Source organism: Lepisma saccharinum, chromosome 30, assembly GCF_977018435.1.
Source record: "Lepisma saccharinum chromosome 30, izLepSacc3.1, whole genome shotgun sequence".
In the NCBI taxonomy this organism is placed as follows: Eukaryota; Metazoa; Arthropoda; class Insecta; order Zygentoma; family Lepismatidae; genus Lepisma; species Lepisma saccharinum.
The window spans coordinates 40,251,203-40,279,021 of record NC_139258.1 but is presented as its reverse complement, the minus strand read 5'-3'; the positions used below and the strand labels follow the sequence as shown (position 1 = coordinate 40,279,021).

The window sequence follows — 27,819 nt, the reverse complement described above, 5'->3', positions numbered from 1 at the left end:
GATGCTGTGCAAAACCTAATACTGCAAGATCGTCATGTGACATACTGTGAGATTGAGGCAACCATAGGTATTAGTTCCACCAGCATATATAAAATATTACATGATCATTTAGCTGTGACAAAGGTATGTTCTCGTTGGATCCCACACAATTTGACAAAAACTCAAAAAGACGCTCGCGTCAATTGGTGCAAACAAATGCTCAATAAATACAATCGTGGTGCTTCAAAAGACGTATATAAGATTGTAACAGGTGACGAATCATGGATATATGCATATGAGCCGGAACGTAAACAGGAGTCGACTGTATGGGTGTTTCAAGATGAACCCAATCCAACAAAAGTTGTTCGCGCTCGAAGCACATCGAAACAAATGGTCGCCTGTTTTTTTGTTTTTTTTTCGGGAAAACTGGTCATGTGGCAACTGTGCCTTAAGAGGAACGTAGAACGGTCAACTCTGAATGGTACACAACAATTTGTTTGCCAGAGGTCTTCGGTCAAATACGGAAAACAAACAAACGCCGTCGGATCATTCTTCATCAAGACAATGCCAGCTGTCACACATCTTGTCTAACAACCGACTTTATGAACAGTCAAAAAATCGAATTGATGGGTCATCCGCCGTACAGTCCTGATTTGGCACCCAATGACTTCTTCTTGTTCCCGAATGTCAAGAATAAATTGCGTGGACAACGATTTTCGTCGGCGGAAGATGCCGTCGATGCGTTCAATAACCATATTATGGATGCAAAAGTGTATTGACCATAAAGGAGAATACTTCGAAAAACAATAAAGCAGTTTTCAATGCCAAATTCCTGTTTTTCCATTGTTAGGCTCAAAATTTAAATAGTGACCCTCGCATGTGTTAACAGACATAAATCGAAATCGAACCATGTAAAAGTTGCATTTGTAGCATGATGAAATCGTAATAAAACAAAAGGAACTTGAGCTCATTTTCACCACTTTTCAGCATAATTTCATTCCACACGCAAACAAAACGTAAAATTACTATCGGCATGAAACCAACATTCCTAACCTAACAACGATGTGTGAGCAGCGTACGTTTAATTCCTCTATTTCATACCAGTTTTTTTAAAAATAAATTTGTTCTACATGCTCAAAACACGTGCATATTCGAATAATGACGTCACTGATACTACATAAAATTTCTCAGGTGTAACACATCTCTGCAATGTAAAAACTACGACAACGAGCAAATGAACTAGTTGATCAGGTTGCTTCTGAACGGGTCTCAAACGAAGGACTCAAATTCACAGAACAGGTTCACGGGGGGAACGAAGTAGTGAGTCCCTTTGTCTTTACTCGGCATCCGCACCCGTCCAGTGTGATGTCAACCACAGCCAGTTATGTGAAATTCTGCTCTTCAAGCTTTATTGCAGATCCAAAACCAATGAACTGTCCGAACACCAACCTGCTCCGCTTCACGTATCAAAAGAGAACGGGTTCCGAACGGGTGTGTTCTTGAAGAAAGAAAATTTCCTCACCACACACAAAGCTAAAGCAACATTTTTTCCGCAAGAAATTCTGAGGATGGCTGGTGCATAGGTTTCGTCTTGAGTAGCTTGTTCTCTAAGTAAAAATCTCACACCTCTCCAAATTCCGGTCTTGAACAGGTTCACAAGAACGAGTCGCAAAATGAACAGATCCAAGAACCTAGATCCGAGAGAGAATAAATATAGAATTGAAATGCGAAGGAACCATAATTTTGTACGTAACAAACTAGAAGTCATAATGACGAGAGGAACAAGTTTCTGAACTGAATCTTTTGGGGGGGGACTGGAATCACAAGAACTGAATTCAGAAGTGGAAATGAACCCTTCGTTCATTTTGTAACTGGTTCTCCTGCAACTCCAAAATGTGTGTAAATTCCAGAAAATATGCAAAATTCCCTGACTATTCCCTGACTTTTCCCCGACCAACCAAATTCCCTGACTTTTCCCTGTTTTCCAGGTTTTCCAGTCGCGTAGCAACCCTGTCTGACCAGATACAAACTGAGAAACATTACTTTATTTGATTTTAGTTACTCAGCAATTTTTATGTTCTAAAACCAGTGCAAATGTGTTTAAAATTAAAAAAAAATATTCAAAATGACAGACTTACCCACATTTTATTCATGCTCTCACACAGATCTAATTATTTTATTTTTTGCAGAGTTTCTCTAACACCAATATGGATTTATCAGGTGGTGCAAATTGTATGAATGGTCTCGGGAAGTTTTTCAGAACGTAATTGTTTATTTCCTTCAGTAGGATGTAATAGTGCAACAAATGTTCTACTCATATCTAATATTGCAAACACGTGAAACGTTCTTCATTTGAACATAGTGGGGCTCCTATTACCACCTGTTGTGAACATGTAATGCTGTATTGCAATATTATTTGTTTCCTGACAAATGATGTGTAATTTGAGAATGCTGCTGCGCATGAATTGACTTGCCACATGGTTGACAAAACAACACCTTCCCATCAGTTGTAAACATTCTTCGAAATTCACTGGCTTATTCCTAAAGATGTGAACTTGCAACAGTAATTTACTCGCCATTTTGCCACACTAGCGATCCTGGTGGAGGAATGGTAAATCACCATAAGAGTGCCAAGTTGGAATAAAACTTTCATAGTTTCTCTTTCTATTGATGCCTTGTTTGATTTTCTATCATAAATATCAGGCACGTCGCCTGATAATGTTCGCATGAGCACGTGAACAATCATGTATATGTTTTAAATTACCGTACATATTAAATGCACACACTCATATATTTATTCGAAAAAAATCTTCTTTGATGTTCGAGTATATACACACAATTTACTCTGACACGATGTCTTTCACGTCTGATAACTTTTTTAGATAGTTGGTAACACTGACTTCCACGGTGTTCCACGGATTGCGTTGAACACAATTGCTATGCATGTTGCATAGAGCAGATAGCTAAGGGGCTGTTGGCCACTATACCTCGAAAATGTTCACTGTGCTGTGCGAACACGAACACGTGGTGGTGCGAGCCCTGATGCAAGCGGCAATACTTCTTGTATTCGGCACCAGGGGCAGCATATACAAGGCATGTCTAGGGGGACTCGAGACGGTCTGCGCTACATAGTTGCATAATGTAGAATTTAATTTTTATTATTTCTCTTGATATCGTTATTAAGTGCATTGTGCGTTGGTGTGTAGCGTTCAATTACTTGACCCACAGTGACAATTTTATTTTCTGTGTAATATCTAGAGCTCAATTATAGACTTTGGCCGGTCATCCTTCAGGAGCGAGTTCGTGTGCAAATGTATCTATTGCAAACAAGACTACTTACTGATTTGTCCGAATAGGTGGCTAAAGAGCACACTAAACATGCACATTCTTTAGCCACTTATTTGGGCAAATCAGTAAGTAGTCTTGTTTGCAACAGATAAATTTAAAATATGTAAAAGAGAAATGTTATTCTTTTTTCATGGGACAGTTCTTGTAATTCATCAATTCACTCGAATGCATTAACGGGCAAAGGACACATCCTGGGCATTTGTTACCATTTACAAGGGCGCTGGTTGACTTACAGAGGCGCTGCGAAATGTTCCAATATTTTCACTGAATTGTTAGTCAATGCTATGAATGTTTCAAATATGTGCTTATTTAGTACATTTTTACATATGAAATGTTCCTGAACTTGAAATACGTGTTTCATTTTTAACTTAAAAGGCATGCAATCTTACAAGTAATGTAGTGTTGCAAATATTAGAGAGAGCTACATTCTGGTCGCCGTGGAAAAATCCTTAAACACTAAGGGCACTGTGAAGCAAAGAAATTTGGGAACCCTTGCTTTAAATGCTTGAAAATCAATCTCTCTGAACCATGGCAAAATGATGCTAGGAGGAAAATAGGAAACACGAGGGAAGAAGGAATATGAGCAATGTCACATTGACTGACACTTCATAGTTATCGCAACAGTGTTATTGAGAGCGGGGTGACATTTTGTATAATACCCAAATATCTTAATACACAAAATACATTTTTTCTGGGCTGGACGCGTTTTCCCCTCTGTCCTGCTAACGATGCACGTGCTTTCAATGCTGAATGAATGTCCTTGGTTAACATATGGTCGGTGTAATAGAAAGTAGATTGCATGTTCTACTAATTAGTTTGGACTAGCCATTACTAATTGTAAATTATGTTATTAAAAGGGTGTTAATTGAATAAACAATCTTGTGTTACTTCAAATATAGCGTGATTTTTGGGGGAAATTGTTGAAAATAAGTTGAACTGTTATTCTTACGTTTTCAATTGAAGATGAAGTTACAAGGGAGAGGAGTAAAAAAATTGTGAACACCCGTATGTGAACCGCACACAACGCCACTGATAAATAGTTACGTCATAATAACTGTATAAAGTTGTTTCATTCTTTTTGACTTACCCTGTATTATATGCAAGTGAACATAATTAAACTAGCGTTGTCACGTTCGGAGTTGTATTAGTGACTTTTATTTCATCTATGTTAAGTCTAAACAACAGAGAACAGAGACATTAATATTTTTGATAAAAAAGTAGAAAGTTGTACACATTCACAGACAAAAGTGTATAGTACATGGCTGAATCAATACCACTTTGAACCAATGATACTGTTATTCTTACCAATTGAGAATTGCCAATTGTAACAATCGAAAATAGTTCAGAATATTTATAAATTTTAATTGTGTGTAAATTTTCCGCTATGCCATATCATCATACTACCAGAGTTTTGCTTTTAAAAATGCTCATAATTTCACATGAGAATCATTTAATCACAAAATTCATTTTTTCCCACAATGCTGTTCCAAAAATAAAGAAATGTATGAATTTTGCAACATCAGGCATTACCATTTTTTTGCAATGTTATTTTGGGATTCTCTTACAAGGTGGCTACAAACAAGCAGAAATGAAATTCCCTGACTTTTCCAGGTTTTCCAGGACAAAATTTACATTTTTCCCTGACAATTACAAACTAAACTAAATCGATGTTTTTGCAAATGGAAATAATAAACTCATACAGATCCACGTATGGTTTTGCTAAGTACCAATATTATCTTCTATTAAATTGACTTAATTTCTCTATTCTCTATGATTTGAATTCAAACTGCAAAATAGTGAATTTGGAAAATTATTACAATTCACAAGCTAAGGAAGGATTATGGAATTTTGTCATACGCAGTAAGTTTAAAATAAAATACTTGATTATTTCTAAAGTTACGACTAAATGAGATAAGAGTGAAGAGTGATTGATTAAGGAATACAATTTGTAATTTATCAGTCTCCTTATACATTCTCGGTATTATATGTTGATATTTCCACTGAGGTTTGGAACCCTCTGCTTGCAAAAACTATGAGTGCGGACTCATTTTTCAATGCATAAAGCTACTACTCTCTTCTCTGTAAAGCAAACAACTTAACTCTTGCATATAAGTGAAACAACTGAATCGAACAAAAGAAAGTGTCATATTTCCTTACATTATCGATGGGATTTCTGCTTCAGTACAGTATATCCAAGTGAAGTGCTGTGAAACTGACAACATGCAGTTATACCATTAATGCTGACGAAAAGGGTATGTAAGTATTAGAAATTTAACACAAGGAATTTATAGAATTGCATTGTATAGGTACCTGATTTAGCTAAACACACATTAAAACAGGAACACACTAATAATAAAAGCTTCTGAAAGTTCATTTATGAGGGGCATCCTGAAAAAGCTCCAATGGTGCCTATACGCAGCACTAGTGGTTGGAGAGCGACACACACACATACAGGCAGGAAGAAGTGGCATGTAGCTGTAATCTGGTACAGTTGCAATGTAGCCGGTTTAGGACAGTTCTAGGTTAAAGATTGCAGCTCTCATAAAGTCTCCCACCGACTGCGATGTAGCCTACATTGCACGCTCAGAATTTGGCACAGAGCCACCAGCAATCGTTTGAGTTGTGCAGACTGGACGTCGTGAGTGATAGTATGGTCAGACAATTCACGAAAGGCCAATCGAATGTGCACAACAACATAGAGCTGAGTACACACGGGCCCTTTGCATCACTTCAGGTGAGAGACCTTAGACCACTCCCTGTACAGCCCTGGCCTTGAATGTACCTACTTTCATCTCTTTGTTTAACTGAAGAGGTTTCTGGCAAGGCAAGGATTTGGCAGCTACATTCTGGTAGAGATAGTTACAGTCTTTGCTGTCAGACACATACACCATGGGCATACAAAATTTAGTGCCATGCTGCGACACATGCCAGAACAACGGTGGTGATTATGCCGAAAATTTTTCCGAAAATTCACATTTTCATTTTAGCGCATTTTCTGGCAAATATCTGAAATTATACCTTCATGGTGTTTTTAAACTACTGTTTCAAATTGTAAGTCACATGGCTTATGCCTCTTCGCGAGAGTTTGATATCTTGAAAGTTATTTTGGGAAAGTTATTTTCCATACCCCTTTATTAATTTTAAGGTAAGGATTTTAGATAATGGAATTTTGGTGTGGAGTTAGGGCCTCACACCTTCTTGATCACGGCTGAAGGTGGGGGTGATGTGATCAGCACCACGCTCCTGGCTACCTTTATCCCTCAAAGTTTCCTCAAGGTACCAGTTTCATATGATGCTGGGTGGGCACCGGAGCAGTTTGAATAGGTGGAAAACATCTCTGTTCTCTCCCGCAGGGATCGACCCCGGGTCTCTCACATAGTAGTCAGATGCCCTAACGACTGAGCTCCATTATTACAAATGCCGATGGAGAGCACTTAGCTTGGTAATTCAAAACATATCTCGTGCGACAAATATGAAGATGTGGCTCCCGTGTGACGGTAGATACGCACTCGATCTCATGTTAGAATCCTGCCACTTTGCTCTCTGATGCAAATGGTTTTGATAGAAGTTGAAAAAATCGTGGGAAATAAATGATTTAATGTGGCTGTCAGAATTATTCCACGTACGTATAACTCTATAGTTTACTCTTGAGTAAAATGTTGGAAAACTTGCATGTTCTATGTACACAAACATGGCCTAGAAAAGACAAGAATGTTGGATTTCATGTAATTTTTCATTGTTTTAGGACATTTCTTTAAAAAAAAACCCTAAAAATGCCTACAATTCGCATTATTTCGATATTTCGAACGGGTGAAAAATGTGTCCAGACATCACTGCACATTCATAAACATAGTTTCACAGCAATTACCATTTTTCACGGTTTTGGCGTTTGCGAAAAATCAATGTACCTACTAATTGGAAATTACTTTCTGGCCATCTCTCGTATAAATCAGTAGATGGAAAGTGAAAATTTAGCGGGGCTGGCAGAGAAAAGTCAATTCTTGAAGGAAGTGATTTGCTGTTATGATTGAATGATTCGAGTAAATATGATATTAAAATATTTACGTATTTATTATTAGTATTTTATTTCATAATATTGGACATTAACTTTACTCAGTGAGAGATGTAAGACCATCTCTCACGAGATTAAACAGATAGGACAGAGAGTGGCGTTAATTTCATTGCAATACTAGTGTTGTAGTAAATTGGAGGCTGGGAGCACTTGCCAATTTTTAGAACGTTCACCAATGTAGATTTATGTTTCGCTTTTTGGTGATAGTATTCAATATATATCCAGTTTGGTTGGATTCTTCTTGATATCTAAGAATATTGCAATGTCATTGTAAACGTATGTTAACTTGTGCGAAACCAGTAATACGTCAGGATGATGAAAGAAAGCCTTCGCAAGCACTGCTACATTCAATAAGGTGAAGTGAGCCAGAAGAGTAATAAAATTCCAGCAGCATATTTGCAGTCTAAATCTCTTTTTGTTTATGCAGGCGATTTTTGTTGGATGTTTCAGTCCATGCAATTTCTGTCCCATGTTGTAGTGAGATACTTTGTCGGGTGGTAATTTTCGACAAAAATCGTATGTATCAATGGAACCTATTTGTTTCCATGTTCCTTCAGTTTGCCCAACAAAATGACTTACTACGACGTCCGACAACTATCGGACGGCACCACCTGCTCTTATCCCTTCCATCTGTTGACAAGTCCCCTTACTACTCCCATACGGACAAGAAAAAATTATAATTCAATGCATTTTCCACATAATATTTAGAGGCTTAACTTTACTCCTCCGATGATACCAACCATATGGTATCATCAGAGTATGGTCGTACTGGCCCGATGATACCATATGGTATCATGGTGCTGATTACGAAATGAATGTGCTTTCTGGACCTTCATACTCTTATGTTTGGGTGGAAACTCTGACACAGGTCAGGAGCAAGCCTGGGAAATTCATATTGATGACCAACTTCCTTCCCCCCCCCCCCCCCCCCCGCAACATATCCATGCCACATTTCCGAACAGAGTTTTATTTCACATTTTGGCTCATTATTCAACTTGTATGGCACCAAAGAACATGAAACAAGTTTCATTCTCTTGAGAAATGTCCATTCTTTGAAAAGAATACTAAAGTTCGCACCTTCTTCCCAAATAGCGGGAGAAGAGAGGGTAAACTCCAGATTTTTATGGTTTTTTTTCATTGAAATTAGGTACTCACTCCCCCCAAACCCCCTTTCCTCGGTTCGGCGTTCTGAATTGTACACGGTTGCATGCTATGATGTTTTATCTGAAAACCAAAACTTATCCGAAGTAGATTGCTCCCATAGTGCCCACGTTATAACAATTTTCCTCCAAAAATGCAAATTACCTATTTTTCGTAAAAAACCGTTTCACATTTTGGCTTATTATTCAACTTGTATGGCACCCAAGAACATGAAACATGTTTCATTCTCTTGAGAAATGTCCATTCTTTGAAAAGAATGCAGCAAACTCCACATTTTTGTTTTTTCCATTGAAATTCGGGGGTCACACCACCCCAAACCCCCCCTTCCTTGGTTCGGCGTTCTGAATTGTACACGGTTGCATGCTATGATGTTCTATCTGAAAACCAAAACTTATCCGAAGTAGATTGCTCCCATAGTACCCGAGTTATAACAATTTTCCTCCAAACATGCAAATTACCTATTTTTCGTAAAAAAAAGAAAAAATCACATTTTGGCATATTATTCAACTTGTATGGCACCAAAGAACATGAAACATGTTTCATTCTCTTGAGAAATGTCCATTCTTTGAAAAGAATACTAAAGTTCGCACCTTCTTCCCAAATCGCGGGAGAAGAGGGGGGTAAACTCCAGATTTTTATGTTGTTTTTTTTCATTGAAATTAGGTAGTCACTCCCCCCAAACCCCCATTCCTCGGTTCGGCGTTCTGAATTGTACACGGTTGCATGCTATGATGTTTTATCTGAAAACCAAAACTTATCCGAAGTAGATTGCTCCCATAGTGCCCAAGTTATAACAATTTTCCTCCAAAACTGCAAATTACCTATTTTTCGTAAAGAAAAGAAAAAATCACATTTTGGCATATTATTCAACTTGTATGGCACCAAAGAACATGAAACATGTTTCATTCTCTTGAGAAATGTCGATTCTTTGAAAATAATACTAAAGTTTGCGCCTTCTCCCCAAAATAGCGGGAGAAGAGGGGGCAAACTCCAGATTTTTGTTCTTTCCATTGAAATTCGGGGGACGTGCCCCCAAGCCCCCTTCCTCGGTCTGGTGTTGTAAATTGTACACCGTTGCATGCGCTGATGTTTTAGCTGCAAAACAAAAGTTATCCGAAGTAGATTGCTCCCATAGTGTCCGAGTTATAGCAATTTTCGTCAAAAGAGTGTTCGAAGTCAATGAAGACTAAATTCCCTGACTTTTTTTGACACCTCAAATTCCCTGACTTTTCCCGGTTTTCCAGGTCTGTCGCCACCCTGCTCTTAAGACCTTAAAAATGTTTTTACTAATACACTAACAACTAATTAATATGCCTAGGGATGCCTATCCCCCCAAAAGGCCTATGATGCACTTCCCCCCAAAAAGTCAGAACATTCACCCCCCCCCCCTTTATGCCGAATTATTTACTCAAATTAATTTGGTCAGACAAAATTTGCGGAACAATATAATACCGACATATTTAAGCAATATATGTTTACTTTAGGTACTGTAGGTTCACTCACTTACTGCTCGACTAACCTTGTATTAAAGCGAACAGCACGTCCCCCTCATCCAAACCTATACTAAAGGCATAAGAGGTGGTGCTTCATTTCAACCCTATCGCCGAGATCACCCACAGGTAGGTAGAAAAACTGTACATAGTAACCAATACTAAAAGTCAATAACAAGTCAATCAAACAAAACGATCCCCCCCCCCCTCCATTTTGTGTGAAGATATATAGAATTGGAACAAAATTTTGTCCCCCCCAAAAATTCCCATGATGCGGGCGCATCATGAAACTCCCCTGTGGGCATACCTGAATAGGCCCAACTGTAAAATTTCATTGTGGTGCAATTAGCCAAAAGTGACATTATAGTGATGCAAAAAAAAAATGTAGAAAGACTTTCTCTCTTGCAGTGGTGAAATGTTCGTCACATTTCATGTTAAAAGATATTTAGTGGACTTCAATTCTAAATCATGAAAAATACAGTGTACTCTGTTGCCATTGCACCTGAAAATTTTCACCTGGTGGCTGAATTTTTAAATTAAGTTCTAAAAACAAATTTTTTACTATTTCACGCTTGCTCACGGAAATTTCCATTACCTTTCTTTCAATAACGAGTACAGTATGTTTTTTAATGTTTGCGTGTTTTCTGTATCAGGTGTATCATCAATCCCGAAAAATAAACATCCCATTATCAATTTTTTGCACTGTTGCTAGCTATAATCTGCAGCGATACGATAAACTCAGCCATTTATTAGAATGTGTTGCAGAGTTATTCATGCTGTTACCAGTTCAGCCTTCATTAGGAAGTTAGGAAGGACACTTCGACACAAGAATCAATTGCTTTAATACAATCTTGTATTAATTAACAAATTAAATGTTTTAAGATCAGATTTCATATCTTATCTTAGTTGATTCATGGCTCTCTTAGACCCTATTTGCAAAAACAAAAAATAATAATAATAATAATAATAATAATGCCTCCTGAGATAAAGTGGCTATTTTTAGTTGATGTAGATGGTAACTAACTACAATTTGAAATGCCTTGCATTTATGCTGCAAACAGATAAATGTAAGTTACCAGAGTTTCACTGTTGAGATCTCTACTACTCGCATGATTATGACGAAAGTCCATATTAACCTTTAAATACTACCACATGACTCAATTTCTTCGAACAACTCTTGATATTTGATTCCTGTTATCTTACACAGCCTGGGAAATATTGGACGTGGCAATGTATATGACTACTGCTGTGTTCAAAATTCATTAACAATAAACAGATTATTTCTATGTACACAAACACACACACACAAAATAGACATACTTAAATTTCAGTGAAACACAAGTATTGCAGGTTGGTTGAATACTGCTTCCTTTTGTAAAGAAATGTACTTAAATTTAGCATGAACTTTTCAGATATGAGTATATGTACGTATATGGGGCATTCCAGCCTTACATGTGTGGCATTTTACACAAAAAATTAAGTTCTAGACATGAGATTGGAAAAAAAAAATTAGTATGACGACATAGCCTGAATGAATTAAAATCATTGCTTGTTGGAATGCTCTTCCCAGAAGAGCCTGTTCTTTCCCCAAATAACAGAATTGCAGCATCAACTATTTACAATCAGTAGTTTCTCTTCAACGATTATTGAACACAATATCACTGCACATTTGAAAAGAATGTGTCTGATGAACTCCTTTCCAGAGATAGTTTTACAGTGTAAAAAGGGTCCAGTCCACTAAAGGTTAAAAATCTGACTTACTCATCATCGGTGGATTCCTCCTCCTCATTTGATGAATCTTCAGCTTCTGATTCTGCATCAGTGCATTCCTCCTCCTCATGTGATGAATCTTCAGCTTCTGGTTCTGCATCGGGGCATTCCTCCTCCTCATTTGATGCATCTTCAGCTGCTGGTTCTGCATTGGGGCATTTCTCCTCCTCATTTGATGCATCTTCAGCTGCTGGTACTGTCTCAGATTTTCCCTCGGCACGATTCATGGCAGCTGGAATAGAACAGTTCATGTAAAATTAAAATTGTCTAGTAAGGCACAAGTAACACATTTTCAGTAAATGCTTCCAATTTTCTTTTCCTGTTACACTGACAAACTGGTGTTCAGGCTAGACATGCCCTTTCATTATTTCTTTATAATTTACTTCAATTATCCTAATTCATTTTCTGTGTACATTAATTAAAAAAAAACTATCTGTACCCTTGACCTTCTATAACCCTTCAAGAAAGTTAAATATTTTGCATGGTTTATGAACATTATGTTGTTTATTAAAGTTTTCAGTTGTATTTAGCTCACGGAAATGTGTTATTGTGAAGTAAGGTGCATGTTATCTTAGAGTGTGATCTGGTTATGAAGCAGACCAACCCAAAAGCTTCATGCAAGTGAATATAGCACCCAATATGACATTGCACAAAAGCAGCTATAATTTGACATTGTTAGGTTAGGAATTGATAGTAACTTTCAACGTGTGCTTTCACTGCTTGTGTGTGTACACAAACTGTTTTTCCTAATGAAAAGTGGTGAAAGTACTCCAAAATGGCAGGTCTTTTACCTATGCGGGTTCATACTTTGGGTTCAAATATCTCACTTATTTGTGTTTTCCATGCACTGAAACAAATTTCATATGTAAAAAATTAAATCGGTCAATTAAAAAAAATAATAAATATGTTGAATTCTCAAGTGGGTACAGCTGGTGAATGGTACCACCCCCTCCAAGGTAGATAGAACTCATAACTGAGGGTACAAAAACAAAGCTAGCATAAAAAACATACAATACATACAATGGAAATTGAATTTTATTCATTCATCACGCTACTGTTAATTAATAGTTTTTCTTGTATGTACGCATTGCTTGCATTATAGAATTATTTTCCTGTAGTTTACGGTTATTACAAGCATAAGAAAACAGTTTTTCTTTGTGACGTTTCAGGAGAACACACGCTCCTTTCATCAGACATTTATTTTCATTTTGACTAAAGATACAGTTATAACAATGGTTAGTAATTTTTAAACAAAAAGAATCTGTTATATAATGGATGTTGTCAATGTTACATTGTTGTAATATAGCAACTTAACTGTGAAAAAAGCAGTCTGTTTTATTTTTATTTAAATTATGAATCCAAAATATCATCAGGCAATTCAAATTCATCATTGTTTTCACAAAGTCTCTTGATGTTTTCTGTTACATTAAATTTTAAAGATGGTGGCTTACTCCATTTGTGAAAAAGAAAACTCCATACTGGATCTATGTTACCATTTTCATTATTTAATTTATTCCAGTGTTCTTCTGCAATGAACGAAGCTTCCCAGACATTCAACTCTGTGTTTCCCGTTAATCTTTTTAAAACTCTTCTCTTTTTAATCAAATGCTTCTCTTCGATGATATGAGTTGACAAACCTGTTCTTGGGTTTAGATTTATAATGTCCAAATCGTGTTCGTGCCATCTTATTGCCATTTTCCTTGCTGTTTGTCCCACATAATCTTTTGAACATGAACAACTTATACTATATATTCCTGTGGTTTCCACATCTGGTAGAGAGTTTCTCATTTTGAATTCATTAAATGTACATTCCAAACTTCTTGGTGATTTAAAAACAATTTTGAAATTAAAACTTCTAAAAATTTTTGCAATTTTATGTGAGAATCCCTTGTGGAATGGAATGCACACAAATTTCTTTTCAACAGATTTTTCATCTTTGTCTGTATTTCTCTTTTCCTTTAGTTTTCTTGCAACTTGTTTTTTGATTTGGTTTATTCTGTTAGTGTGAAAACCATTTTCTTTTGCTATATTAAAGAGCCTTTCTTCTTCATTTTTGATATCCTCATTATTAGAACATAGTCTTTGTGCTCTCAGGAAAAAATTTAAAAATATGTTATCCATTGTTATACGCGAATGTTCTGATTTGGTATGGATATATTTTTCCCCCGCTAATTTTTTCTTATGGACTGATGTTTGAATTGTTGAGTCAGTTGTCTTAATTTGCAGATCAAGGAAAGAAATTACATTGTTATTCATGGGTTCGCAAGTGAATTTTATGCGACGATGTGATGGCACGAACACGATTTGGACATTATAAATCTAAACCCAAGAACAGGTTTGTCAACTCATATCATCGAAGAGAAGCATTTGATTAAAAAGAGAAGAGTTTTAAAAAGATTAACGGGAAACACAGAGTTGAATGTCTGGGAAGCTTCGTTCATTGCAGAAGAACACTGGAATAAATTAAATAATGAAAATGGTAACATAGATCCAGTATGGAGTTTTCTTTTTCACAAATGGAGTAAGCCACCATCTTTAAAATTTAATGTAACAGAAAACATCAAGAGACTTTGTGAAAACAATGATGAATTTGAATTGCCTGATGATATTTTGGATTCATAATTTAAATAAAAATAAAACAGACTGCTTTTTTCACAGTTAAGTTGCTATATTACAACAATGTAACATTGACAACATCCATTATATAACAGATTCTTTTTGTTTAAAAATTACTAACCATTGTTATAACTGTATCTTTAGTCAAAATGAAAATAAATGTCTGATGAAAGGAGCGTGTGTTCTCCTGAAACGTCACAAAGAAAAACTGTTTTCTTATGCTTGTAATAACCGTAAACTACAGGAAAATAATTCTATAATGCAAGCAATGCGTACATACAAGAAAAACTATTATTCATCTATTACGGGGAGAGAGGTACGTACATTCCAGCAATATCAAATCAAGATTCAAACAACACTTCAGAGAATCAGATTTTTGAGAAGATGCAAGTTAAACAATATAGTGCCAAATTTTTTGAAGTGGAAAGTTCGAACTCGTAATACCTACACCAGTGAATTTAAAGGAAAGCTACAAATGTTAATGATAGGACGACTAATCAGGGACTCGTACTCAGAATTGGACAGCCTTTCTCGAAAGACATATGATCTCCACATAACATTGTCAAATTCCTTGCATCCACTCATATGGGATAAAGTAAACAGAGCTACACAACAAGTTGTACAACACTACATCAAGCTTTCAGAAAGGAGACTTGATAGGAAATTCTACCAGCTAATTCAAGAAGAACAAGTTATATACAACAACAATGAAAGAAGGGAAGCAGTTAATGTCACTGGTAAAATAAAAACTAAGAACATTGACAACAGATTATTTATAAATCTTACGGATATTGAGGTACCTGATGAGTATATAGAAATTTTTCAATTCGGAATGAAATTTTCAGTTGGTAGTGCTTATATACACAAGGAAGATTTTGTGATTTCAATAGAGAAAGCACTGAATTTCTTAGATGATGAGGAGGAAAAGAGAAAATTACGAAGTCTCACACATGATGCTCTTGACGAACGGTTAAGTTTTGAATACAACAGAAGAAATAACAGAGGTCCAAAATACACGGAACGGGAGAAAGAGCATATAAGGTTGGGGAAAAAAGTTCATAGTTTCAAGATTTGGTTGAAAGAAAACGACATTTTCTTAATAAAATCGGACAAGGAAAATAAACCTGTCCTTATCCGAATTAAGGACTATAAAGAAAAAATGGAAGAATGTTTCAAAGTAAACAATTTCACAGAAACCTCTCGAAACCCTATAACTAAAATAATAAATGAGGTAAAGAAAGTAATTGAAAGCAGTATCACGATACCAAGAGAAATGAAGAAAAAACTCATTGTCAAGAATTCAACCCTGCCGATTGCCTTTGGACTACCAAAAACTCACAAACCAGGAACTCCAATACGACCCATCATTGCAACTTTCACACATCCTACATACAAACTATCCAAATATTTAGTTGAAAGACTTGCTATAATTAAACAACAAACACCATTCAGTGTTAAAAATGCATTTGAAGTGAAACAGAAACTAAAAAATATTGTTTGGAATAATGAGTATCGTATTGCAAGTTTTGATGTTGAAAATTTATATCCTAGTGTCCCAATAGAAGGTGCCACAGATGCATTACACAGATGGCTTATTGAGATGAAGGTTAACCCAGTAGAATCATGGGAAATGGTTCGATGGTTTACTGTATGTGCAAATTACAATTACTTTCTATTTGATGGCAAAATATATCAGCAAAGTAATGGTCTATCAATGGGAAACCCAGTATCCGGAATCATCTCCAGCATTTTCCTTCATTACATAGAATCTCCAATTGTTAATGCGATAGGTGCGGATATCAAACTCTACATCAGATATGTAGATGATGTGCTAATTATCGCTAAAAATGAGAACACCATCATGGACGTATTTAAATTATTAAATGAATCACATCGTCGCATAAAATTCACTTGCGAACCCATGAATAACAATGTAATTTCTTTCCTTGATCTGCAAATTAAGACAACTGACTCAACAATTCAAACATCAGTCCATAAGAAAAAATTAGCGGGGGAAAAATATATCCATACCAAATCAGAACATTCGCGTATAACAATGGATAACATATTTTTAAATTTTTTCCTGAGAGCACAAAGACTATGTTCTAATAATGAGGATATCAAAAATGAAGAAGAAAGGCTCTTTAATATAGCAAAAGAAAATGGTTTTCACACTAACAGAATAAACCAAATCAAAAAACAAGTTGCAAGAAAACTAAAGGAAAAGAGAAATACAGACAAAGATGAAAAATCTGTTGAAAAGAAATTTGTGTGCATTCCATTCCACAAGGGATTCTCACATAAAATTGCAAAAATTTTTAGAAGTTTTAATTTCAAAATTGTTTTTAAATCACCAAGAAGTTTGGAATGTACATTTAATGAATTCAAAATGAGAAACTCTCTACCAGATGTGGAAACCACAGGAATATATAGTATAAGTTGTTCATGTTCAAAAGATTATGTGGGACAAACAGCAAGGAAAATGGCAATAAGATGGCACGAACACGATTTGGACATTATAAATCTAAACCCAAGAACAGGTTTGTCAACTCATATCATCGAAGAGAAGCATTTGATTAAAAAGAGAAGAGTTTTAAAAAGATTAACGGGAAACACAGAGTTGAATGTCTGGGAAGCTTCGTTCATTGCAGAAGAACACTGGAATAAATTAAATAATGAAAATGGTAACATAGATCCAGTATGGAGTTTTCTTTTTCACAAATGGAGTAAGCCACCATCTTTAAAATTTAATGTAACAGGAAACATCAAGAGACTTTGTGAAAACAATGATGAATTTGAATTGCCTGATGATATTTTGGATTCATAATTTAAATAAAAATAAAACAGACTGCTTTTTTCACAGTTAAGTTGCTATATTACAACAATGTAACATTGACAACATCCATTATATAACAGATTCTTTTTGTTTAAAAATTACTAACCATTGTTATAACTGTATCTTTAGTCAAAATGAAAATAAATGTCTGATGAAAGGAGCGTGTGTTCTCCTGAAACGTCACAAAGAAAAACTGTTTTCTTATGCTTGTAATAACCGTAAACTACAGGAAAATAATACTGTTAATTACTTGCAAATCTCATCTGTTGATACTAGTTTCAAAAGTGCATCGTAGTATGTGGAGAATAGTAATAAATCATATTTTTATTCAATACAAGAAACTATTTGGCATGCACAATATTGCTTTAACATGGGTTACAAACTGGATTTCTCTCGACCCAGATAACAGCATGAAACAACAACAACATGCCACGTTATAGATGTCACAATATCTGAAACTACCCCGCAAGTCGGTGAGAAAATAGGGGAAGGGGGATACACTGTACAGTATATTGCTATACACTCAGAATATCTGGACATAGTAACTCATGCCGAACACCAAATAGTTTCACTTAACTCCTTATGCTGCGGGGACCAGTATTCAGAGTTACCCATTGTGCTAACTTTATACACGCCGGAGATATGATAATCTTGTACACTCAGGGTTTGGGTATGTTCAATGAAAATTAGTGTCGACTCTACAAGTTTATTACACTGGGGTAAATGTATATATCCACACAGAACGAATTCAAAATATCTTCTGATATAACTTTATTGCACTGCACTACGTTGTCCCTGAAGATCCGGGTTCGAACCCAGATAGCAAGGTAGACTTACCTCAAATCCACATTAAATTTGCAATGCAAGTAACGGAAACTTGCAGGAAAATTTTCTGAGCAAGTCTCTAAATTTGCAGCAAATTGAAAGCGAAGGTACTAATTACCAACATTTGAAATTGCAGTAAGTTCTAACTGTAACCTGCAGCTAACTTGCACGATAAGTCTCAAGGCTTGCAGCAAGTTAACATGAAATTTGTAAGGCAAGTTTTGAAGTCTCAAGGCTTGCTGCAAGTTAACCTGAAACTTGCAAAGCAGGTGTTAAAGATATGAGGCTTGCTGCAAGTTAACCTGAAACTTGCAAGCCAGGTGTTCAAACTTGCAGCAAGTTGAGCACAATCTTGCTGGGCAACTAACACAGCTGGCAGATGCGAATAAGGTAAAGAACTAGTAGGTAAAAATGGTGTATCAGAAAATTATACCAATAGTTACACATACATATCAGAAAATTGGGTTTTTAATGTGTGTAAATATTGATCCAATTTTCTTTATTACACCATTTTTCCTACTAACCCTGCACCTTATCCCTAGTAACTGACAGAAGTTACAATTTGATAAAAAGAATAACATACTAATAAACGTAAAACTGTTTGTCTAACAGTAAATTCTAAAACACTCTTACTTTATTCTATGTACAGAAAGTGTATAAGAACATTCTTTTTGTAATTCTTAAGCACACATCAAATAATAATTTCCCATAAAAATGTAGCCAAACAGACAAGTATCCATACCCAAACCATTTTCAAGGTAGACTCAAGGATAAATATTTTTATTTTAATTACCCGTTCTTTGATACTAAGGGTAAAATTAATTAGTGAAAAATATTGGTTAAGTGGGCAAAATCTACACCATTAAATCAAATATCTTATTTTAATAATTTCCATTAAAAATGGATGAATTTTTTGTAGAAAATAAAGTGGGTAATACATGTAACAAAATAAAATAGCCATTTGAAAAGAAAGAAAAAGAGCGTGGGCAAGCAATGGAACAGTTAAGGATTGAGAAATTTATCTGCAATTCTGATGTTCATATAGTTATTGATAAATTAGTATTATGGACAAAATGTACTAAAATAAAAAATTAATCACATTGATAACACTAACTGGTAGAGATGGGCCTATATTAAATTTTGGCCGATACCGATAAAGTAGATATAAAAATTTACCGATCCGATATTAAATTAGAAATGGTCCTTGAAGAACCTGAAATGTTCATTGATCTCCTTAATAAATGTGTGTTTCGTGGTGACCACAGTGCAAAAGAAGTTGAATATTCAGACATTAACTTTTTAGGAAGAAGGGCATGGAGACAAAATGGCAGAATTTTGCACTAAATCAGATATTTATCTATATATCGGATTGGTAAAATAATCTAATTTTACCGATAAACTGATCTGCCTATATCACCCGATACCGATAGAGTACCGATTAATTGGTCCTATCCCTACTAACTGGACATCGAATACCTGGACGATTCTGTAAGTGAAACTATTATTATACACTCTAAACACATTACTTTATTAGCAATCCTTGAAAGTAGTTTGGTCAAAGTGGAAGTTCATGTAGCACTTCCAATTATTACCTTTAATATTCATTGCATAACTAAATTTCAGTTCATAAATATCACCCAAAACATGTAAGCAGGTATAAAAGAAAATATGGTAGTTTCAAATTATTCAGCTATATTTCATATTTTCGCAAATTATTATAAATCTTTATTGTATGGGAATCTAGCTGTCTTCATTAAAGAGGTTCTTCAACTGATTCCTCTTCACTTCCTATGAAGCTGTCTGCCATTAAAGGGGTTCTTCAACTGATTCCTCTTCACTTCCTATGAAGCTGTCGGCCATTAAAGGGGTTCTTCAACTGGTTCCTCTTCACTTCTTACGTTCCCTGGGGTCTTCAACTTCATTTCTCTGAAATAGAAAGTTAAAAAATAGATTTTGAAATCAACTCAAAATTTCTTTATTCCAAAAATCTACACTCCAAAATTCAAAGTTTAATCTACAGTTAAGGTGATATAACTTGACAAGTTTAAAAACAAGACTCTGCAAATAGCTGTTGTGCAGTGTTGCAATCTGGAGGGAGCGGAATGGTCTGATGATTTTCAATGAAATTTGTATTCGCTTTTTCCTGGGCTGTTTTCTACCTGTCTGAGTACAGAACTTCAACTTACCTTTCGTCAACGACTCTTTTCCTTCTTTTAAAACTTGAACTCACCGATGGCGCAGTAGTAGCTTTGTCGGCTTGTAATCAAGGGATCCCGGGTTCGATTCGCGGTGGAGGCACACAATGGTTCGGATCCCACTTTAAACTGTATGTCCAGTCCCGATTAGCCTTACTGTGCATAAAGTGGACTTAAAACAACAAATCAACCTAATTCTTTTAAAACTTGAGAAACCATCCATTTAGATACTCCCGTGGCGGCACTTGTGGACTCTACAACATTATACTTAATTTTATGTTACTCCTTCTGATTTTGCAAATATGTTGCAACATTGTAAACAATTTATCTGGCCTGTCCTCTAAGGGGCTTTCCAGAGCAGATTGTGGATTTCGTTGGACCTGGCATGATTTGATTTTTGTATTTCAAAAATATGCAGCCAAGAGTAAAGAGCAAGAACATTTCAATGCTTTAAAAAAGAACACAGGCAAGCGTGTTATGAGATTGTAGTGATTGTTGTACGATAAACAAAATAACCCCCACCCAACTCTGCTTTAAAAGAAACTAGACCACTGCTCGATGTCTCATTCAGAAAATGAAGTCATTTGCCCAGTAGTTTCTCTTTGTTATAAGCACTAATGAGCGTGCGTAATACTACAGTTTACGATCCGCGCACTACATGCATTTTCAATGACCAGATTAAATCAAATGAACCACTGATAATTGATATGAGCCGGCACCGACAATCTACACAGTAAAAATAGTTTGTCATATTTGCTTTAGCTTAATTTTGCTGAGTTGGCACCACTCATAGTCTCAAGGCCAGACCAGTACATAGAAGAGTGATTGAGATGATGACGCAATAGGAAGTGCTCCGCAGCGATCTGCGCATATCAGGACTTAACTTGTCAGGCTATACCAATGCATATGCTACTGCCAGGATAAATACTTGAACATTAATTATCTTCATTTAAATTAAGCAGTTATAAGTGTTTAAAAACAGTCTGAACAAACCAGAAATATCTAGGACCACATGCAGGATCTATAGAAAGGTGTCAGATATTAGATTTATGTAATGTAGTTATTGAAATATTAGTTTAAGCATGAGCAAAGAGGACCAGCTTTCAATCCCAAAGTCCTCAGCAAAACTAATGTTCTACAATAACGCAGATTGTGCAAAGTAATACTGCAGTTGACAAACCCTAAATATTTAGCATTTTGTACTTCATTCTTCCCCATTTGTAAAATATAGTAGGTAAATGTAAATTACATCTTTCCAAAAATTCTACGATACCAGAGGTCTCTGGTTTGAAATCTGACCTATGCATTCTTTATTATTGTCCCTTCCAATTCCATCATATCACTTATCCACATCACAATTAGCCAAAAGTGGCAGAAAAGAGACTAAGCAACAAAAATGAAATCCCTACAAACACAAGTCACAAATGTTATGCAATATACATACTACTCTAGAAAATAGTTGTTAACTGTATAACAATTTTAAATTCAAATTTACCTAATAAACTTCAACATATCATATCTTGCAATTATCTTCTCTCTGTCAAATAAATTGTTCTGCAAAAGGCTGCAGCAAAGCAAGTTAATTGAAGCAGTGACATGCGGTGACGTCGACACTTGGGGTAGCAGTCAGTGGCATGCTCAAGGGGGTGTGAGTCACACCCCTCCCACCTTTAGGGCCCAGTATTCCTAAAAAAAAGAATGTCAATAACAAGAAAAGATTACAAAATGATGAATGAGTACTAAAAAAAAGTACACGTAAACCACACCCACATTCGAAAATAAAAAACGATTTGATTTGACTAGTAAGCCAGAGATCTTGGGTTAGAATCTCAGCTTGGCCATGGGTATTCTTTGTGTGTGTCCCTTCATCAATTTTATCGTATCATCTTCGCGATTAGCCAAAAGTGGAGAAAAGTGAAGTAAAATAAACCAAATCGAGCAATCAATCAATGATTTGATTTCATTTTTGTTAGCGTCTCTTTTTTGTTACATTTTGTTAATTGCGAAGATGATACGATAAAATTAATGAAGGGACAAACACAAGGAACACCCATGCCCAGGCCGGGGTTCGAACCCGGAGCTCCTGGTGTCCTCTGGTGCCCCACGGTTGGTTGATTTGGTGTTTTAAGTCCACTTTATGCACAAAAACAAAACAGGTAACAAAACACACTTTTTTGTAGTTTCTTCAATAATGTTCATTTGGCTTTTCGAGTTCTGAGATACATTTTTATTTCCAAATTATTTCATTATTCACTGCAGAGTATAACACATAGGAACAAGAATGCGCACTCATCATGGGTTCGAATCCTGGCCTGGATTGTTCATATGAGGTACCTTCATCAATTTCATCATATCATCACTCATCCTCGTTTTCCCGATAACCAAATGTGGCAGAAAAGCGAAGTAAAATAAACCAATCCAACAACAATATGAACGTGCGTTCTCTTGCCCAAATAAATACATCCGTATTTATGACTGTTACAGGCCAAGAGCAGTATATTTAAATAAAACACTACTAAAACGAGAGTGAGAGAGAGCCCGAGCACATATTTGTAATTTAATCATTATATATTCCCTACTTGAAAAAAAAAGCATAACATTATTCTCTGCACATAACACGTTCCCATTTCATAAATAATAAAACTATATTCCATATTATACATACATATTGTACAATGTGTAAAATGTTGAGTAAATACAGAGAACTGCAGAAAATTTTACCCTGAGTTCTTTAGTGGATTTACAAAAAAATATATATCTGTCCTATAGGAGATAGACTGGGGGACCTGAAAGCCTGGGCTTTCAACCATGGCAGCGGGGGGTGAGGGGGCAAGGGAGGTAGAGGTAGAAATCTTCCTTTTCTTTCGGGTGTCCGTTTCTACCTGGAAACTGGTCAGGCGGAAGAAGAGCGAGCTAGGGTATCCAGCCAGCTTTGCCCGAGGAGAACACCGATGGACGAGAAGAGCATGGAAAAAAAGGTGTTTGCTATGAGCTGTGGGGGCTTTAACAAGACAATAAATATTGTGATTTGAATATAATTCGAGATGTGAGATTGATTGATCTATCTCTGCTAGACTAGCTACTCCTCAGTGCACGTCACTGAATTGAAGGAATTTAACACAGCTGTTTCTTTCTTCCATAAAAAACTAATCTAAAGAACTTGCCTCACGGCATTTGGACTAATAAAACTTGCAATTTCAAATAGCTATGGAGAAAAATTCATGCATAATTTCCAGAATTCCTGGTGAGTAGCCTCCCTGATAATCACATATCATGCTTGTCAAAAACTAAATATGCATGTATACAATTGGCAATAAATGTAAAAATACTTACTGCCTATTTAGGTGTGTTTTGGCCTGGTGCAGCCAATCCCCAACATGCTCTCTTATTTTGTCCTGGGTTAAGGTATTAGGGCTATATACTTTCTTACATGCACCTGAAACAAGAATATTTTGTTTTTCTTGAACATACCTACATGAAAATAATACTTCAATCTAACATGTTAATATTTAACACACTAAAACAGTAACTCGAGAACTTTCTTTGTTTTCTCTTCACAATGGTGAAAACTAATCAAAATGTTAAAATTAGTCAGTTAAGATCACCTTTTCTCATTCAATATAAAACTTAATATCTGTAAGATATGTACTAAAATGAAAATAATACTTATTAGTACAAGGGTTGATCAAATGAAAAGGTACGAAACGTCGTAACAACGGAATCGTTTATATAATACCGATGCCGCGATGGGAGAACGTAGCGTGATATGTAGGGGTGCGATTGGAGTCGCCATGCGGCATCGGAGCATGCAGGGGAACGCGCATGCGCAGGAGAGAGCAGAGGCTCCGAAACAGAGCGTCGTCCAAGTGACGCGGCAGTGTGTGTTCGGACAGGATGGCGTTAACATTGGCAAATTCGACTGTTGAGGAGCAGCGAGGCGTTATCCGTTTTCTGACAGCGGAAGGTGTTAAACCGGCCGATATTCATCGCCGGATGGTGAACGTTTACGGGGAAGACTGTGTGTCTGGCAAATCAGTGAGGAAATGGAGTGCCCGTTTTCATGCAGGCCGTGAGAGTTTGCTTGATGACCCAATACCAAGCCAGGGTCACACACGCGGAACTGGCCAGGCTCAAGTGGGAGCAGCTAGACCATCCGCCCTACAGTCCAGACTTATCCCCCTGTGACTTCCATGTGTTTGGTCCCCTGAAAAGCATCTCAAAGGAAAGCGCTTCACCTCGGACGATGAACTCAAGGACGCTGTGAAGGACTGGGTCGCGTCACGGCCAAAGGAATTCTGGGAAAAAGGAATCATTCGGTTTTTTCATCAATGGGATCAATGTGCTCAGGCCTATGGAGGATACTTTGAATAAAGTATTCATTTACACCGACAGTGTCGTTTTGTACCTTTTCATTTGATCAACCCTTGTAAGTAAGGGTGACTTAGTAACATAATATTGTGGATAGAATTTTCAAGTTTTGGCATTTATGAAAAGTCAATGACCCCAAAAAGTTTACAGAAAAAATCTCATCTCCAAGAGAAGCACCTCCCCTAAGAGTAACAAAAAAATTCCAGTGAAAACCTGGTTAGGTTTGAGGGGGAGAAAAAAAGTGACCAAGATAAAATCAATTGAAATTTACTATTTTGATGAAAACATAGCTCATGAAATGGGATCAACTTAAGAATTTAAAACATGTTTTCCAAAGTAAAAATTCACATGTCATTTCAATCCAAGGAGATTATATTATTGAAGTATGTTAAAAGTAACAAAAAATTTCATACTCACAAAAAAGAATGCGACAAATTTCAGTTCCAACAAAAGGCTTTCTGTCAAGATTTTTAGTGGACTTTCCAGTCAAGTTGAAATTTTGGGCAAAGGCAATCTTCCATTTTGTACGTTTAAGCATATTAGATATGAGGGCTCTCTCATCTCTGCCCCCCATGCTTATCAACACTTTGACCTGTAAAAGAACAAGAATTTCTTAATGCGAGTTAAAATGATAATTTACATTTACTTTTATTTTTCCACACAGTGAAAGTAAACTTTGATAAGTCACAATGCAGTCTGGAGATAGAGAAGTGTTTTTTGTCATGCAAGCAGTTTCAGATCACTCAAAGCTACATATCCAATCTGATTTAGCCTGTTTGCATAGAGTGGATGCCAGTAATAATTCCAAACAGTGCATCTTGCAGTAGTATCTTAAATTTACGGAATACATCTACTGCTAGCATATAACTGCCAGAGGTTTGAAAAGCTTGTGCTGGGCGATACATTATAAAAGTTTTCTTATTGAACTAATAATCCAACAATAGAAATAGTAGGCTAAATTATTCTATATTTCTTTAAAAATGCAGACTATTTACTGATGAGATAAGAAATGTTAAAATTGACACAAAATCCCTGAACAGTTTGTTTAGTTTTTTTTTTTTTTTTTTACTTTTTTTATTGATATGTTTAAACAAAGAGCTGGAATGATTTGTCAAAGAAATTGTGTACTTAGAAATGTAACCACTAGTCATCAATATTACAACATTAATGCATTTCATACTTATGTGACTGGACAGTAATGTGATCAGGTAGAAATGAGAAAGTAGTACTGATATTACACACACACACAAATGTACTCATACTTTTTTTTAAAAAAAATATCTGTAATAAAAATATTTTCAAGCTACATTGTTACTCACCAACTTGGATTTAAGGCTGTGACTTTCCTTCAAGTTTGACTCCAGTGTCAAAAAATCATTTTAAGTTTTAAGAGGCAGGACCCCGAGGGAGCCAAGTTCGTCTACAGGATCATCCTCCCTTTGCTGAATCCCTTGATTTGCAAGAATTGCATCCTGTTTCTTCTCAATAATTCGAAGAACCTCAGATACATCTGCCATCCACTGTTGCTGTATATCCCACTGTCTGCTTGATAAACTATATCCACTGCCTAAAACAGGAAATAGAGCTTATTCAAATTATTAGTTGAAACCCTGTTTCAATGTTGGTTATGAAGAATAAGAAAAAACTATTGAAGAACTTCACATGCCATTATACAGAGGATACAGATTAGATTTGCAACACCTTCAGTGGTGTTGATGCATCAACAACAAAACTAAGGCAGTGATGCATGCTTAAATAACAGGTACATGTATGTTCAATTTACCTGAAAACACAGTCCTATTTTTATCACATATGATTGATGATTACTAGAAATTTGTTCTTGCATTCATTAAACAGGCAAGTGTGATATATCTACATACACACTAAATTTCAGCACCCTACCGTAAACTTTTTCACAAAGGCCCAATTTAGGTATATTTTGGCTAACAATTTACCATTACCATTACCCCCCACCCCTCCCACACACAAATGGTAAATTCTGAAAAATATCCTGACATGAAGTATGAACCAAATAACACAAATCATATTTTGCAGGATCATACGGGAACATCAGATTTTAGGAGCAGCACCAAAGGCCAAAGCATGCCAACTTTCATGTATATCACAGAACATTCTACAAACTGTTATGGGACTAAATTCCATGCAAATTTGTTCCCTTACAATTGGAAAACTGGCACAGCTTATCTGAATGCACACATTCTTCAAAAACTTTGGGAACTGTCAATACCAGCATTAAATTACAATCAATGTTTTTTTTCTGTAAACATTTACCTGAAGAGGAGGCACCTGAAGAAAAATTACCAGCAAACAATCTTGAGGCTGATGAGGGGGGCTGCAAATGTGGGTATGCTTGGCATGGTATTTCATTTGCTGGGGGAGGTGAAGGTGGTTGCCGAAATGATAATTGGTCATCAGTCTTAGAGGGTGTGGGTGCAGTTCTTGCTACAGATGAGGATGATTGTGAAAGGGAATGACTGACTGAAGCAGACTCAGATGGCAGCTTTGACTGGAAGGAATGTGTTGATGGAAAGGATGAAAATGGAAAACCAGGCACAATCTTTTTACTGTTTTTGGGTAGAAGGTCTGCATCATATTCTTCTACTGGTAGGACTATTTCCCTTGGCTTCCTCTTTCTAGGTCTGTCAATTTCTTCATCTGAAGCGAGATCCGAGGTTTCCTCAGCAGTTTCTAAGCTGAGCCTTGCTGTGGCATAAGTGTCTGTAAAAGAAGTTTCAATAGCTTAGTAAGAAAAACTAAAACAATATAAAGGCATCACAATTATTGTAGTCATGTGTACACAGACCAGATCCTCATGTAACTGTCCTTTCTTGTGTAACTTAAATCTAAACATATACCTTCTAAAAAAGGTAGAAGGTTGTCTTTTCTAAGAATGTCGCATCCATTTGTGAAGTACAGACAAAAAAATTATTCATGTTACAGCAGATTAAGACTTTGAAAATATGCAAAAATCAAACTCTGTATATGCCAGCCCTCGTGGTAAAGTGGTTAGCACATAGTTCTATGACACCAGGGGTTCCACCTGGGCATGGATCTTTATGAGCGCCCATTCATCAATTTCATCATGTCATCACTCATATGCATCTTCACAAATTAGCTAAACGTTGCACAAATACCAAA

At 36.2% G+C, this 27,819-nt stretch overlaps 1 protein-coding gene across 2 annotated transcripts in view; it reads right to left on the bottom strand.

The window, feature by feature from the left end:
- The window catches only part of LOC145981754 (uncharacterized), a 95,260-nt gene that overhangs the window by 7,373 nt on the left and 60,068 nt on the right, over window positions 1–27,819 (bottom strand). For both annotated transcript variants that reach the window (XM_083115161.1, XM_083115162.1), the window contains exon 2: window positions 11,812–12,052. In XM_083115161.1, the coding sequence (XP_082971287.1) occupies window positions 11,812–12,047 (236 nt within the window). In that variant the 5' untranslated portion in view covers window positions 12,048–12,052. The remainder of the gene's footprint in view (window positions 1–11,811; window positions 12,053–27,819) is intronic.